At 46.4% G+C, this 16775-nt stretch overlaps 2 protein-coding genes across 2 annotated transcripts; both read right to left on the bottom strand.

The window, feature by feature from the left end:
- Positions 1-1166: 1166 nt before the first annotated feature.
- Positions 1167-3095, bottom strand: LOC131910717 (pre-mRNA-splicing factor 38A-like). Its single transcript, XM_059262613.1, has one exon. The coding sequence runs from the start codon at positions 3019-3021 to the stop codon at positions 2080-2082; it is 942 nt and encodes a 313-aa protein (XP_059118596.1). The 5' UTR covers positions 3022-3095; the 3' UTR covers positions 1167-2079.
- Positions 3096-13835: 10740 nt separating this feature from the next.
- On the bottom strand, positions 13836-15764 carry LOC131910716 (pre-mRNA-splicing factor 38A-like). Its single transcript, XM_059262612.1, has one exon. It carries the CDS (start codon positions 15688-15690, stop codon positions 14749-14751), a length of 942 nt encoding a protein of 313 aa, XP_059118595.1. The 5' UTR covers positions 15691-15764; the 3' UTR covers positions 13836-14748.
- Between the last annotated feature and the right edge of the window lie 1011 nt (positions 15765-16775).

The raw sequence follows: 16775 nt of genomic DNA, 5'->3' as shown, positions 1-16775 counted from the left end.
TGAGATACTGGCCTATGAACAGGAGTTTCAAAGCCCTAGGGAACTCTGCCTGGATACAGAAAGAGTACAGGGTAAAGATTCTGAAGCAGCTCACTAGGAATTCCTGGATGAGGCAGTAAGCAACCTCAGACTTTAGGGACACCTGAGGACTGGCTACTCTTGGCTCCTTCTGTCTAGCCCTGAGGTCTAGTGCACCCACAGCCCAGAACAGTAGACTTTTCTCTTTAATGGTTTGCAGATTCACACTGGCATGGTGCAGCCATGGTTTCACTTGCCTCACCTAATCAGTAAAGAAATCTACAGATTCAGTGTCTCCATCCAATACTTTCTCTGTTCCAGACAGTATTTTTGTGTTTTTAGCCCATACTAGGAAAAGACGTTCTCTCTCTCTCTCTCTCCCTTTCTCTCTCTCTTTCTCTCTCCAACCGAAGGAATGACTGGGCTATGTAAGATCCCTCATGTTCAAAATTACAGAAGCAGTTTATTTATGTTACCTGGACAACCTGGTGTGTTCTCCTAATCCTGGGAAGCTATGTAGCATGACTTGAGGGAAGGTCCCCATGTGCTCTGTCACCCAGTGAGGCATCACTCAGAAGCCTTTTGTGGATGATGAGGAAGACCATAGTAAATATGTAGAATGAAAAAAGAGTCTCAAATCTGTGTATATTGGACAGTTGTGTGTACATATTCATACATGACAGAGAGAGAGAGAGAAGGGGAGAGAGAGAGAGAGAAGGGGAGAGAGAGAGAGAGAGAGAGAGAGAGAGAGAGAGAGAGAGAGAGAGAGAGAGAGAGAGAGAGAGAATAGCACAAGTTCTTCCTAAGAGCTTGAATCCAGCCACGTGTTCCCGCTTGAGCCTAGTCAAGGCTTGGCTCTGGCTTCCTTAAGCTCCAACCACGTGCGGTAGCTTTACAGGCAGGGGCCCTGTTCGGAAGGGCAGGCCTGAGTTGTTTGTAGCACTGGCTTTAAGCTAACCGCTTGGGGCTACTGTCAGTCTGGCCTGAGGCCAAGCCGACCCGGGCCTGGGCTAGGGAGCCGGCCGCCCAGGCGGGAAACCAGACCTGCTGTCAAGCCAAGTTAAGTGGTTTTTAATGGATTCTTGTCACGTTGGGCGCCAAATGTAGATGTAACCAACCATCTTATTAAATAAGAAACACAGAGCCGATTCAGAGAAGAAAGCCAAGAGGTCAGAGCTAAGAGCCTCAACCTTCCTGCTTCAGCGATCCTCTTCAGTCAAAAGAGCTCTCCGAAAGGGACCTACTTCCTCTGTGTTTGTCTTATATAATCTTTCTGTTCTGCCTTCTCATTGGTTGTAAACCCAAACACATGACTGCGTCATCACTGCCTGTATGTACAGCCCTCCAGGTCCTCTATGGTATTGAGATTAAAGGCGTGTGTCTCCAATGTTGGCTGTCTCCTTTTACACACAGAGATCTACCTAGCTCTGTCTACCAAGTGCTGGGATTAAAGGTGTGCGCCACCACCGCCACGCTCTTGCTATGGCTCTAATAGCTCTGAACCCCCAGGCAACTTTATTTATTAACATACAATTAAAATCACATTTCAGTACAAACAAAATACCACCATAGTAGTTAATGAGAAGTTAGGAATTACTACGCTTTACTAGCTGGGTCGCAGCAGTATCAACCACAGAACTCTCAGGATTTCATAGAGAAAGCAGAAACTAAAGAAAAATGACAACTGTGTCTGGTTTAATTACAAATAAGAAAAGGATCACCACGTGGCTATATCTCTTCATTCTCATGAATCTCCCCAACTCCCAGATCCTCTTGACCCTTTTTAAGTATGAATAACCATAGTTGGTTAGGTCAAAACCTGACCTTGATTTGGTCAAAAACATCCTTCAAAGATGTTGATTATAATTCAAAGAGATACAAAACTTAGCACCACCTCTGTAATATTAAAATAAAAACAAAACAGAAACCAACCAAACGACTTGATGTTTTAAAAACCCAAAATACGCATAGCTGCCTGAAGAGGAGATCTTGATCCTTTCACTAAACCTATTCTTCTCATATCCACAGGAGGCCATCTGGGCAGAAGTCAAAATGAATCCATTACTCATTTCCTCTCCGGCTCTTCTTGTGGCTTTTCTTAGACCTTTCAGGAGACTTGGAGTGACTCCTATGTCTGTGACTACGGTGGTGACCTGGGGATTTAGAGCGGGATCTGTGTCGTCTGTCTCGGGACCTGCTTCGATGGCGTCGTGGACTCTTGCTCCTATGCCTTTCTCGGCGTGGAGAAGGGCTTCTTCTTTTGGGGGATCTACTTCGCCTCCTGGGAGACCGACTCCGACTCCTCCTGTAGCGCAGTGCAGGAGAACGCCGTGGCTTGTCCAGGTCTCGGTAGCTTCTTCGTCGTCGATGGTCAGGTGATGGGACTCTTTCCAGCTTCTCATCTTCTTCTTCCTCCTCCTCACTGGATTCCACATCATCCATGTCCTCTTCTAGAGCACTAACTCGGGGCTCCAGTTGTTCAGCTTCCTCCAGCACAGAGCGTCTCTGCAGCCGGGGCAAAATGATATCACAGACTCTCTCACTGTGCAGAAGTTCATCAATGAACTCATCTACGTGCATCAGTTCAAACTCCCCATTCCGGTTCTGGCTCTTGATTTTTCGATAGTCATTGTACAAAGGCTCCAAGTACTTGTAGCAATCCATTGCAGTTCCTGTCAGCCTCATGTAAAGTGCCCCCAACATCCGGACATACTTGAAATCTTCATTTTTTATGAACTCAACAATGATATCCTTCTCAGGTTGAATCTGAAGCATCTTCAAGGTTAAACACAGAAAAGGAGTTGGCTTTATGTTTCCACCGTAGACACCACCCACAAACCTTAACTCCATGGCTTTGTCCACTACAAGTTCAGCGGTAAGTCCAAAGCACTCTTCTTTCCAGTACTTTGATTCATAGATCCGCGTGCGAATGATCTTCTCCACCAGATACTGAGGGTTGGTGCCATGGATGCTGTGGGCATCCTTGACCGTACGGTTCGCCATCTTAAAACGCTTTCGATTCTATTTCTCTCGGCTTCTTCAATACAAATCGTCACATCCAGGTTTTAAAAAAAGACGTCTAGGCCAGGCGGTGGTGGCGCACGCCTTTAATCCCAGCACTCGGGAGGCAGAGCCAGGCGGATCTCTGTGAGTTCAAGGCCAGCCTGGGCTACCAAGTGAGTTCCAGGAAAGGCTCAAAGCTACACAGAGAAACCCTGTCTCAAAAAAACCAAAAAAAAAAAAAAAAAAAGACGTCTAGAGGCAGAGGAAACCCTTCTAAGACCTGAGGCCACCAGCTTGGAACCGGAAATTGCGGAGCTGAACCCTTTCCCGGGACTACCCAAGACTGGTCTCAGAGACGGCTGAAGTACTTCAGGAGCCCTCGGTGGGCGTGGCGAGGCGGTTGAGAAAGCCAATCGGAACCAAGCTGTGGGCGGGGTCACGGCTGGGGGTGGGAAAAGTTTTCTCCTCTGACTTCTATTCCTGCTGGGGCCAGCAGCATGCTGGCGGTCTGTGGTGTGGCTGGGGGACCCGGGAGGGGTCTAGCTCAGACATTGGAGCACTGTGCAGGAACTCCCCGAGTGCCTGGACTGGAATCGGTGGGAAGCGCGGGGATTTTGCCAGCCCTGGCAATCTTCCGCGTGGTGAGTGCGGCTCCAGGCCCGCTGGGCATTCTCCACAGACTCACTGATTTCCATGTTCCACACACATGCACCCAGAGCCTGTTCAGTGGCGGGCACTCCCTCCTTAGTTCTTTTGTGTTTTTCCTAGCATGACACAGCCATGCCTTTCCCAGCCTCCTCTAATAATTCAAACTTCCTACTGTTACTCTGTAGCAGCTCCAATGCATTCCTGCCCAGTCTCTTGTCCCAGCCATTAATGGCGGCTATTCTCCCTACTCTCAGTAGTTTCTCCATGTATCCTGGGCTTCCTGTTGCTTCTTGTTGATAGGAGACTTTTTCACAGCTCAGCTGGTGTGCTGGTTAGAATGTCAATGACCCCTATAGACTCATATATTTGAGTGTTTGGTTCCCGGTTGGTGGACTCTTTAGGAGGCATGGTCTTTTTGGAGAAGGTATTTCAATGGGGATGGGGTTTAAGGTTTCAAAAAACCCATGCCAGGCCCAGTCTAACTCTCTGGCTCCTGCTGGTGGATCAGGGTGCAATCTCTCAGCTGCAGCAAGAGCCCACAGCACCATGCCTGCCTGCTGCCATGCTGCCCACCAGGATAGTGGCCATGGACTCATCCTTTGAAAACTGTAAGGAAGCTCCGAATTAAATAATTTCTACTACAAGATGTCTTCTTGGTCATGGTGTCTCTTCACAGCACTAGAACAATAACTAAGACAGCTGGGGGAGGGGTGGAACCCCTGTGCTTGGTTATTCACTGCACCTTCATTCAGAGACCCTCTGCTGGTAATTTCCAAGGCCATAGCAGACATGTGAAATAAAGATGCTGAGGTGCATTTCTATGGAAGGAAGTATGGAGTGAACAGGAGCAAGTGGAAGCAGGGAACAGAGGCTCAATTTTCATTGAAACATCTGCAATGAGATGCTCCTTCACACCCATTCAATACAATCAGCCTCAGGAGCCATAATGCCAAGTGGTCGAAAAGATATGGAGACACTGGCACCCTCACATTTGTCTGGAGGAGATGCAAAATGACAGTCATGGAAGACAGTTTGGCATTTGCATTAAAAGTTAAACACGCATATGTTAAAAGATTCAGCAGTTCTTCGCTGATGTCTTTAGCCCATTGAAAAGAAAATACTGCTCTCAAAAACCTGTGTTTGAGATGTTCACAAGGACTTGATAGAGAGTAGTAGTTCAATTAGATCACTCAGGTGGTCCTGAACTGGGTAGTGGGTAAAATGTGTTGCCTGCATATAAGGAATGACACTGTAAAACAAGAGACAACAGGCTTGAATAGCTTGTACCTAGTAGTAGGATGAGATACAAATGATTCCTTTTCTGTGATAGGAGGACCAGGGCTCTGATGTTTTTAAATTCTGTGGAGTTTTCAAACTGTTCCATCAGAAAGTAGTCAAGTGGTTGTAGGGAGCAGAGACCAGAGACATAAAGGATCAAAAGCTGAATTTTCCAATGAAATAATTGTTCTCATCCTTGAAGTGGCTTGTTGCTTATCTCTTACCCTTATGCAAATTAACCAAGTCATGATGTTAAAAGAATATTTAACTGACAACAAATTTTCCAATGGTAAGGGCTACTGAGAGTATAAAACCTCCTTGGTGGAGTGTCCTGTTCATCCTCAGAAATGCATACCTCCACAGAAGTGTGTTTATAGCAGGAGATCAGTAATGCCTTCAGGCTCCCCTGGAAGTAAGGGTCACATTTCATCTTTACTCCTAGGAAGGGCTCTTCTCTCTACCAAGCCAGAGAGACTGGCTAAAAATCCTCATGACTCTCCTGCCCCCTGGTGTTTGAAAAGGGCACTGCAGGAATCATCACTGATGATGGTTGATTGGTTTAAAACAGCAATGAAAGGACTGGGAGGGTACTTGTTTTCCTGGGTCAGGGAGTAGTTGCCCACTCTTTTAATCTCAGGCCTAGGTTGAAGGACTGGGTGATGTTTCAGGCCATGCTGGTTGTGAAGTGAACTTTAGGACAATCAATATAATATAGTGCAACCTTTCTCAAATTAGATAAATAAATAAATAAATAAATAAATAAATAAATAAATAAATAAATAATAACATAAAGCATGCTCTTCTGCCTGGATACTTGTTACTGTGCTCACATGGGGATGATTACAGAAGGAGGGAGCACAGGCTGGTGTGGAAGGAGCTTGAGTTCTAATCCCACAGTAGGTTTTGAGCTACAACATCCAGACATGTTTCACAGCAACTGTACAAGAACTAGGCAGGGAGGCACTGGCTCATTCTTCCAGTAAGAGAACAGAAGATTTTCAACATCCTCAATGAGTGTGTGCACCCTGAAAATCTTGCAGTGTACACTGTGTGACCAGTATGAAACTGTTCCCACTTCCCCATGCTGAAAAGCAACAGCCAGAGGAGCCATCCCACCTACTCACATGATTTTACAGACAATGGGAACCATTAGGTACAATTTGTGGCCAAAGAGAACATTAACCTATGTGAGGCAGAGGGGTATGAATTGTGTCCCTTGAGAACCTCAGTAGTTCCCAGGAACAAGGCACTTTCCCGTGCCTTCTTATCCTCACACTGCTGGAGTTCACAAGGTGAACAGAGAGTCAGCAGGTCAGGACAGGGTGAGAGGGCACTCACTGTGCAGACAGTCTCAGGGAAGATGGAGATGAGAATGGGCATCTGATTCTTCCCACACTACCTGATGTCACAGTGGAAGAGTCTTCGAGACACAGGCGACGTGACATGTCAAGCACACTTGTGGCACAGGCAAATAATTCCATTTCTGTGACAGCATACACAGAGATTTAAAATGTCTAAATTGTGGTCCTTTTCTTACCCCAGAACCAGAAAGCAGCTAGGGGGTTGGCAGGAAACATGGTTCAGGACAATAGCCAGTGTAAAGGGGTGAGAAGGAACTGTTTTGAGTGACAGAAACATCCTCACACTTCAATTGGACATGGTTGCAATGTCTTATACATTTGCTCAAAACGACAAAGGTATTCATATAAATGGCTGGATTTGATCATCTGTGGATCATTTTATATTGAAGCTCTTCAAAAATAATATGGCTCTTGAAATTCTAAAGTGTCCTGTGAGCCCCCTAAGCACACACAGGGGTGTTTGCAAAAGGAGCTCCATAATGCCTTCAGACTGCAGTGGAAGTATCAGGCAGCCATCCTCCTGCACTCAGAGGAATTGCTCTCCCCTCTCCCAGCACCTCAGTCAGGCTGTGCTGTATCCTGTCTACTCCATGGTATCTAGGGTAGAACATGCAAGAATCACCATTTTCATCTAATGACCCTAATAAACCTGGGCTGTGCAAGTTCTGATTTGAGTGAGGGTGGATGATGAACATGAGGAATCTGCTAACTCCTCTCTGTCTCAGACTGGGATTGCCTTGGATGCTATGCACTCTTTAGACAGCTGTGGTGGTATTGTATTCTCCAAAATATTGTGCACCCTAATAAATTTATCTGGGGTCAGAGAACAGACAGCCACTAGATACAGAGGCCAGAAAATAGTAGCACTCACCGCCTTTAATCCTAGCATTCCAGAGGGAGAAATCCATCTGGGATCTCTGTGAGTTCAAGGCCACATTGGAAAGAGCCAGGCATGGTGACACACACCTTTAATCCCGAGAAGTGAGCCTTGAATCCCAGGGAGTGATGGCAAAAACAGAAAGATATGTAATGCGTGGAGACCAGAAACTAGAAGCATTTGGCTGGTTAAGCATTTGGCTGGTTAAGGATTCAGGCTTTCGAGAAGCACATTTCAGCTGAGAGCCTTTGGGATGAGGACACAGAGGCTTCCAGTCTGAGGAGACAAGACCAGCTGAGGATCTGGCGAGGTGAGATAGCTGTGACTTGTTCTGTCTCTCTGATCTACCAGCACTGACCCCAATAACTGGCCTCGGTTTTGATTTTATTAATAAGAACTTTTAAGATTCATGCTACAGACAGCCTCGATTCTTTCCACCACCAAAGGTGAAGGGAAGTGTCCAGCTAAGCCCTTCTGGCTCTTCTGGGTTTGTCATGTCCACAAGCTCCCATCTCCCTGGCACCTCACCTCACAGAGAGTATCATGTTTGGACACTGTAGAATTTGACAGACCAAAGTTTCAAATCAGCATGGTGTTTCTGAGAGTGCTTCCTCCATCTGATCCACATCACCTTTTGTGACAACTGATGTGAAAAAGGCCAGAGCAGTGCCATATACATGCATCAGAGGATTTTGCCTACATCTTTCCAAGGTCAAAAGCTCAACCCTCTATCCTCAGTGAATTACTGCCTACATGACACACCTTGACATATGGATTCTCAGAATATGAAGCTCACTGAATCCACCATTGATGTCTGGCACTGTTACAGCTTTAGATAAAACTTGAAGATATGGCCCTACTTGGGGCATGGCACAATCATGACAATTCATTCACAAAGAGCAGCTGTCTCTGAAATGACATTTAGTGGAATGGTGTCCTTTCAGTCTGAGGGTGGATAAGCCCAGCCCAAGAAGGGGTTAGATTGTGACCAATACGTGAAAACCGAAGATTTGTGCGCACGTTTATCCTCTTTTTGGTTGTTTTTTTTTTTTTTTTTTTTTTGAAGCAGAGCTGGCAATCTTTTTCATTTCTTGGGTGACCAATGAGTTTATTGGGGTATGGTGTGAGGGTAACAGATGTTGCTTACAGCAGCATGAAAATCCCAAAGTCAACCCCAACCTGAGTGATGACTCAGAAGAGCTGAATCCCAAGAGATGTATGTGTGGTTTTCACACAGCTCAATAGATCCAAGAGTCTCCTCTTCCCAGCAGTCCACTTTCAGATTGGGCATTTGAAAGAACAGATGTTTGCAGCACAGTGTTAAAGAGAGGCACCCAAGGAGAGGACAAGACACAGTCAGGCAAGAAGTCTTCCCTTTACAGTTGCCATGCATCTGGTTTGGGAGGCATCTGGAGTTACATGCTAAGAACCCCTTCTCTGTTGGTGAATGGGATCACGTGTGGTTGCTGATGTGCACTGGATAGAAGTCCACCAGGAATGTAAACAAGGTTCACTGTCTTCGTAGTGGGGTTCCTAGAGCCTTGTATTATTACACCTGGCAGAGGAATAAAGCTGAGTATGCTTAGGCCTGCAGCACAATGGAAGATCTTATAATACTCCCTTTTAAAAACATCTCTCTACAAAAGTAATGGTGTCTTGATGTAGATAATCTGCAAAGACATTATTGTGTTGGAATTCTTTTTTTCTCTAAGTTTTCTCTTAGTATATACTAATGATCCATAATAATGGGTTTCATGATGACATTTTCAAACGTGTGAATGAGGTTTTAGTTCCTTTTCATTCCTCTACTACTCTTACTGTTCATCTTCTCCTTTTTGCTGTCAACTGGTCACTCTTCTACTTTATTGTCTTTTAAAAAGTTGTTGATCATCCAATCAGTTTGATTAGAGTAACTAATTGGATGAGGGTTTATTTACAGGAGTATGGGTGGTTTGCCGGTAGCAACATCACTAAAGGAAATGTCTCTTTCCTCCCCAGTATCCATTACCCACCCAGAGATGCTGAGGAAGGGATGGACTTCCTGAGCCTATTGCCCCAGCAACCCTTCATTGCCTGAACATCCTCAGGATTTTGTTGTATGAACAGATTCTTGCCAGATTGCCAGACGTCAGTTGGAGAGTCTCCTATTTCTTCTGCCTCAACAGGAGTGCTGCATTATCAGACTTGTTCCACTACACCCTGTTCACACCTATCTTTTAAAGTAATCCTAGGGAGCATGTGTAAGAAAGATACTGTCACCTTGATGGCCCTGTGGATGAGTCAGATCTGGGTGTGATAGAAGAGGATGTGATACAACTCTGTGTCTTCTTACAGTTGTCTGTGGTTCAGAGTCCAGGTACCTGAACCAAAACTGTACAGAAGAGCAATCATGAATGATTGCACTAGATCTTGTTGACTATAATGCCAAGTGACTCTTAGAACCCAGAAATCTACAGGTAAGGGTCTCAGGCTGAGGGAAGTATGGCTTCCTTAGAGTGTCTCTGACTAGGTGGGGGATGAGGCAGGAATTTGTGAGTTCACAGTAAAATATCTAGGAAGAAGAGGCATGAAGGTTTGCTCACACACTCTGCCCTGGTACTCTCTTGGCTCAGTTTCTGGAAGGGCCTGAAGACTATGCTACAGGCCCAGACCACATACTCTTTGCCTTACAAGCCAAGATGCATCTTTGCCCAAGGTCAGACACATTGACGGGACTCTGGGCCTCTCATTTCAGCACTGTGCTGTGAGGCTGGAGGGCTCTAGTTCTGTTTTGGGACAGGAAACTTTTCAGAATCCTTTTGAGGGCACCCGGGTAATTCTCTGACCAATGTGATAAGTCATAAGATCCAAATGATGTCTTAAAGGTGTTAGTAATTTCATTGTTATCCAAGGGTTCTCAGCACCAACCACCACAGTCTAACCACAGCCACACATAGAGAAGGGAAATGTCCCATTTGTCCCTCTGTTCCTGACCATCTGCCTTGTCTATCTGACCTCCAGGCCCAGCATTCATCAGAGTCCCTCACACTGTTCTACTCCTCGACGCTGAGTGTCCTTGGGCATCACTGACCTGTGTGTGCTGCAGGACCACCTGTGGGCTTTAGTTCAGGCATTCTCCCTCACAGCTGTCTGTCATTACTCATATGCTCCTCCCTCCCTGATCCATTGCCTCCTGCCCTCTCAGTCTCTGACTCTGCAAAGGTTTGCAGCTCTGACCCTGTTCCCATCTTCCCCTTTCAGAGTCTCACACTGAACACAGGAGGAGAAGCAGAAGCCCACAGGCTACGGCCTTCAGGAAGTCAGGAAGTTAATCCAGGGGCATGATCAGCTAGCTCAGTGGTTCTCACCCTTCCTAATGCTGTGACCCTTTAAGGCTGTTGTGGTGACCCCCAACCATAAAATTATTGTGTTGCTGACAAGCAGAGAGCTTTCATGGGACTGACCTAGGCACTCTACATATATGTTACAGTTGTGTGACTTGGTCTTCCTGTGGGGCTCCTAGCAGTGAGAGCAGGGGGTGTCTGACTCTGTTGCCTGCATTGAAGACCCATTCCTCCTGCAGGAATGCTTCATCTAAGCTTGGGGGAGGAGGGGATTCCTGGTCTCACTGCAGTGTGATATACCAGGGCTGACTGAAATCCATGGGATGCCAGCTGGTGTTTGAAGAGAAAAGGTGGAGGAATGCATGGAGTGGAGGGTAGAGTAGGTGGGGAGGAACAGGGGAGAGGGGAGGGAAGGAAAGTTTTGGTTAGGATTAAAAAAAACAAAAATGATTGTAGTGCTACTTTATAAATGTAATTTTTCTACTGTCATGAGTTGTAATGTACATATCTGATGTGTGGGATATGAGATATGGGACCCATGTGCAAGGATCACATGCCCTTCCCCACCACAAAGGGTCAGATTGAGAACGGCTCAGCTAGCTCCTTAGCCTGAGTTTGTGCTGCTGTGGGATGCACTGTGTTTCCCAACAGTGCCCGGTCCCGCGGGCCAGGTTATTTGATGAGACCCGAGGAGGCACCTCCTGAAAGATCAATGGGGGCGAGAGAGAAAGGAGACCAGGCGCGTAAAGGAAGACAAAGTCAGTCTGAGTTGCGTCGAGGTCTCCGTTTATTGACTGGGTGTTGAGGCTTATAAACAGGGCTTCAGGCAGGGAGGGGGAACAGGGGAAGCAAGGAGAGAAGGATGGAAAATTCCTAAGGGAGGGTGAGGTCACTTTGGTCCCAGGCCCCTGCAGCTGGCTGATTAGCAGGTACTCCAGGAAGTTGTACAGCCCGCGGGTTAGGCCAGGAACTTCCTGCCTTTGTAAGGTTTGATAAAGTAAGGACACTGCTGTCCGGAATCGGTCCCCAACACAACAGGAGCAGTTGTGAACCTCATCCAGGTAGGAATTTGTACCCAAAAGGTGTAGGTGGGATCTCTATGGGGCCGAGGAAGATATTGTCACAGGAGACCTGTACTGACCAGACAGAGGTGAGAGAGTCTGTGCTTATCAGGCTGATAAAGCCACCTATCATTTTGCTTTTTTATTGCTCTCCCCTCCAGAAGGCACAGCGTGGACTCTGAAGTCATTCTGAATATCAGTCACCCTCACCCCAAACCTCACCCCAAATCATGGTAACTCCCTTGTCACAGATCCAGCATGGGTGAAGGAGTGGGGAGCAGGAAGCAGAAGGGTGTACTGGAGATTCTGGATCTCTAAGCAGGTGTGAGCAGAGGATCCCACAGATGGAGAAGGGCTGGGACATTGGAAATTTATACCCTGGCACTTAGGCCTGCAGATGCCCACCCCATGGACTGCTATGTCTCCCTCGAGACTTTGTCTGCTGTCTTTTGTTTTCATTTGTTTCCTTTTCAGTTTCATTTCATTCTTAAAATCTTTTATTCAGAGCTGATGATCGAACCCTGGGCTTTGTGCTTGCTAGGCAAGCACTCTACCACTGAGCTAAATCCCCAACCACTCATTTTTATAATATTCACTGTCCTTTTTTATTTCTTCAAGGACACATTCATCATTCAAAGGTTTATTGTTCAATCTCCATGAGACTGTGTGTATTCTATACTTTCTTTTGCTCTGGGTAGAAAATTTTATTCCATTGTAATAAAATAGGACAAATTATTTCAGTTTTCTATATTTGTCAAAATACACTTCGTTTCCTAATATATGACCTATTTTGTAGAAAGTTCCAGGAGTTGCTGAAAAGAATGTGTGCTCTGTAGTGTTCAGATGGAATTTTATATAGGTGTCTGTTAAGTCCATTTGTTCTATGATATCATTTTCATCATATTTTTCTGTTTATTTTTCTGTAATTTCCTTAAGTGCCCATCTCCTATTCATCTCTCTGCCACTCTGTACCCACACTAGTAGCAAGTTCACTGAGATCAAATTTGGAGACATTTAGAGACATGTATATCCACCTGAGCAACATTTTTAGGCCCTGTTTTTTCTAACACAGGGACTCTCTGGGCTCTCAGAGCCAATGATAAAGCTGAGATACTGGCCTATGAACAGGAGTTTCAAAGCCCTAGGGAACTCTGCCTGGATACAGAAAGAGTACAGGGTAAAGATTCTGAAGCAGCTCACTAGGAATTCCTGGATGAGGCAGTAAGCAACCTCAGACTTTAGGGACACCTGAGGACTGGCTACTCTTGGCTCCTTCTGTCTAGCCCTGAGGTCTAGTGCACCCACAGCCCAGAACAGTAGACTTTTCTCTTTAATGGTTTGCAGATTCACACTGGCATGGTGCAGCCATGGTTTCACTTGCCTCACCTAATCAGTAAAGAAATCTACAGATTCAGTGTCTCCATCCAATACTTTCTCTGTTCCAGACAGTATTTTTGTGTTTTTAGCCCATACTAGGAAAAGACGTTCTCTCTCTCTCTCTCTCCCTTTCTCTCTCTCTTTCTCTCTCCAACCGAAGGAATGACTGGGCTATGTAAGATCCCTCATGTTCAAAATTACAGAAGCAGTTTATTTATGTTACCTGGACAACCTGGTGTGTTCTCCTAATCCTGGGAAGCTATGTAGCATGACTTGAGGGAAGGTCCCCATGTGCTCTGTCACCCAGTGAGGCATCACTCAGAAGCCTTTTGTGGATGATGAGGAAGACCATAGTAAATATGTAGAATGAAAAAAGAGTCTCAAATCTGTGTATATTGGACAGTTGTGTGTACATATTCATACATGACAGAGAGAGAGAGAGAAGGGGAGAGAGAGAGAGAGAAGGGGAGAGAGAGAGAGAGAGAGAGAGAGAGAGAGAGAGAGAGAGAGAGAGAGAGAGAGAGAGAATAGCACAAGTTCTTCCTAAGAGCTTGAATCCAGCCACGTGTTCCCGCTTGAGCCTAGTCAAGGCTTGGCTCTGGCTTCCTTAAGCTCCAACCACGTGCGGTAGCTTTACAGGCAGGGGCCCTGTTCGGAAGGGCAGGCCTGAGTTGTTTGTAGCACTGGCTTTAAGCTAACCGCTTGGGGCTACTGTCAGTCTGGCCTGAGGCCAAGCCGACCCGGGCCTGGGCTAGGGAGCCGGCCGCCCAGGCGGGAAACCAGACCTGCTGTCAAGCCAAGTTAAGTGGTTTTTAATGGATTCTTGTCACGTTGGGCGCCAAATGTAGATGTAACCAACCATCTTATTAAATAAGAAACACAGAGCCGATTCAGAGAAGAAAGCCAAGAGGTCAGAGCTAAGAGCCTCAACCTTCCTGCTTCAGCGATCCTCTTCAGTCAAAAGAGCTCTCCGAAAGGGACCTACTTCCTCTGTGTTTGTCTTATATAATCTTTCTGTTCTGCCTTCTCATTGGTTGTAAACCCAAACACATGACTGCGTCATCACTGCCTGTATGTACAGCCCTCCAGGTCCTCTATGGTATTGAGATTAAAGGCGTGTGTCTCCAATGTTGGCTGTCTCCTTTTACACACAGAGATCTACCTAGCTCTGTCTACCAAGTGCTGGGATTAAAGGTGTGCGCCACCACCGCCACGCTCTTGCTATGGCTCTAATAGCTCTGAACCCCCAGGCAACTTTATTTATTAACATACAATTAAAATCACATTTCAGTACAAACAAAATACCACCATAGTAGTTAATGAGAAGTTAGGAATTACTACGCTTTACTAGCTGGGTCGCAGCAGTATCAACCACAGAACTCTCAGGATTTCATAGAGAAAGCAGAAACTAAAGAAAAATGACAACTGTGTCTGGTTTAATTACAAATAAGAAAAGGATCACCACGTGGCTATATCTCTTCATTCTCATGAATCTCCCCAACTCCCAGATCCTCTTGACCCTTTTTAAGTATGAATAACCATAGTTGGTTAGGTCAAAACCTGACCTTGATTTGGTCAAAAACATCCTTCAAAGATGTTGATTATAATTCAAAGAGATACAAAACTTAGCACCACCTCTGTAATATTAAAATAAAAACAAAACAGAAACCAACCAAACGACTTGATGTTTTAAAAACCCAAAATACGCATAGCTGCCTGAAGAGGAGATCTTGATCCTTTCACTAAACCTATTCTTCTCATATCCACAGGAGGCCATCTGGGCAGAAGTCAAAATGAATCCATTACTCATTTCCTCTCCGGCTCTTCTTGTGGCTTTTCTTAGACCTTTCAGGAGACTTGGAGTGACTCCTATGTCTGTGACTACGGTGGTGACCTGGGGATTTAGAGCGGGATCTGTGTCGTCTGTCTCGGGACCTGCTTCGATGGCGTCGTGGACTCTTGCTCCTATGCCTTTCTCGGCGTGGAGAAGGGCTTCTTCTTTTGGGGGATCTACTTCGCCTCCTGGGAGACCGACTCCGACTCCTCCTGTAGCGCAGTGCAGGAGAACGCCGTGGCTTGTCCAGGTCTCGGTAGCTTCTTCGTCGTCGATGGTCAGGTGATGGGACTCTTTCCAGCTTCTCATCTTCTTCTTCCTCCTCCTCACTGGATTCCACATCATCCATGTCCTCTTCTAGAGCACTAACTCGGGGCTCCAGTTGTTCAGCTTCCTCCAGCACAGAGCGTCTCTGCAGCCGGGGCAAAATGATATCACAGACTCTCTCACTGTGCAGAAGTTCATCAATGAACTCATCTACGTGCATCAGTTCAAACTCCCCATTCCGGTTCTGGCTCTTGATTTTTCGATAGTCATTGTACAAAGGCTCCAAGTACTTGTAGCAATCCATTGCAGTTCCTGTCAGCCTCATGTAAAGTGCCCCCAACATCCGGACATACTTGAAATCTTCATTTTTTATGAACTCAACAATGATATCCTTCTCAGGTTGAATCTGAAGCATCTTCAAGGTTAAACACAGAAAAGGAGTTGGCTTTATGTTTCCACCGTAGACACCACCCACAAACCTTAACTCCATGGCTTTGTCCACTACAAGTTCAGCGGTAAGTCCAAAGCACTCTTCTTTCCAGTACTTTGATTCATAGATCCGCGTGCGAATGATCTTCTCCACCAGATACTGAGGGTTGGTGCCATGGATGCTGTGGGCATCCTTGACCGTACGGTTCGCCATCTTAAAACGCTTTCGATTCTATTTCTCTCGGCTTCTTCAATACAAATCGTCACATCCAGGTTTTAAAAAAAGACGTCTAGGCCAGGCGGTGGTGGCGCACGCCTTTAATCCCAGCACTCGGGAGGCAGAGCCAGGCGGATCTCTGTGAGTTCAAGGCCAGCCTGGGCTACCAAGTGAGTTCCAGGAAAGGCTCAAAGCTACACAGAGAAACCCTGTCTCAAAAAAACCAAAAAAAAAAAAAAAAAAAAAAAAAAAAAGACGTCTAGAGGCAGAGGAAACCCTTCTAAGACCTGAGGCCACCAGCTTGGAACCGGAAATTGCGGAGCTGAACCCTTTCCCGGGACTACCCAAGACTGGTCTCAGAGACGGCTGAAGTACTTCAGGAGCCCTCGGTGGGCGTGGCGAGGCGGTTGAGAAAGCCAATCGGAACCAAGCTGTGGGCGGGGTCATGGCTGGGGGTGGGAAAAGTTTTCTCCTCTGACTTCTATTCCTGCTGGGGCCAGCGCATGCTGGCGGTCTGTGGTGTGGCTGGGGGACCCGGGAGGGGTCTAGCTCAGACATTGGAGCACTGTGCAGGAACTCCCCGAGTGCCTGGACTGGAATCGGTGGGAAGCGAGGGGATTTTGCCAGCCCTGGCAATCTTCCGCGTGGTGAGTGCGGCTCCAGGCCCGCTGGGCATTCTCCACAGACTCACTGATTTCCATGTTCCACACACATGCACCCAGAGCCTGTTCAGTGGCGGGCACTCCCTCCTTAGTTCTTTTGTGTTTTTCCTAGCATGACACAGCCATGCCTTTCCCAGCCTCCTCTAATAATTCAAACTTCCTACTGTTACTCTGTAGCAGCTCCAATGCATTCCTGCCCAGTCTCTTGTCCCAGCCATTAATGGCGGCTATTCTCCCTACTCTCAGTAGTTTCTCCATGTATCCTGGGCTTCCTGTTGCTTCTTGTTGATAGGAGACTTTTTCACAGCTCAGCTGGTGTGCTGGTTAGAATGTCAATGACCCCTATAGACTCATATATTTGAGTGTTTGGTTCCCGGTTGGTGGACTCTTTAGGAGGCATGGTCTTTTTGGAGAAGGTAT

The sequence above is a fragment of the Peromyscus eremicus genome, chromosome 5, assembly GCF_949786415.1.
Source record: "Peromyscus eremicus chromosome 5, PerEre_H2_v1, whole genome shotgun sequence".
NCBI lineage: Eukaryota > Metazoa > Chordata > Mammalia > Rodentia > Cricetidae > Peromyscus > Peromyscus eremicus.
The sequence above is the reverse complement of the archived record's forward strand: the minus strand, read 5'-3'. Positions and strand labels throughout refer to the sequence as shown.

Bases quoted from the DNA above. Each gene is read 5' to 3' on its own strand.
- LOC131910717 (XM_059262613.1), bottom strand. From the start codon at position 3,021: ATGGCGAACCGTACGGTCAAGGATGCCCACAGCATCCATGGCACCAAC.
- LOC131910716 (XM_059262612.1), bottom strand. From the start codon at position 15,690: ATGGCGAACCGTACGGTCAAGGATGCCCACAGCATCCATGGCACCAAC.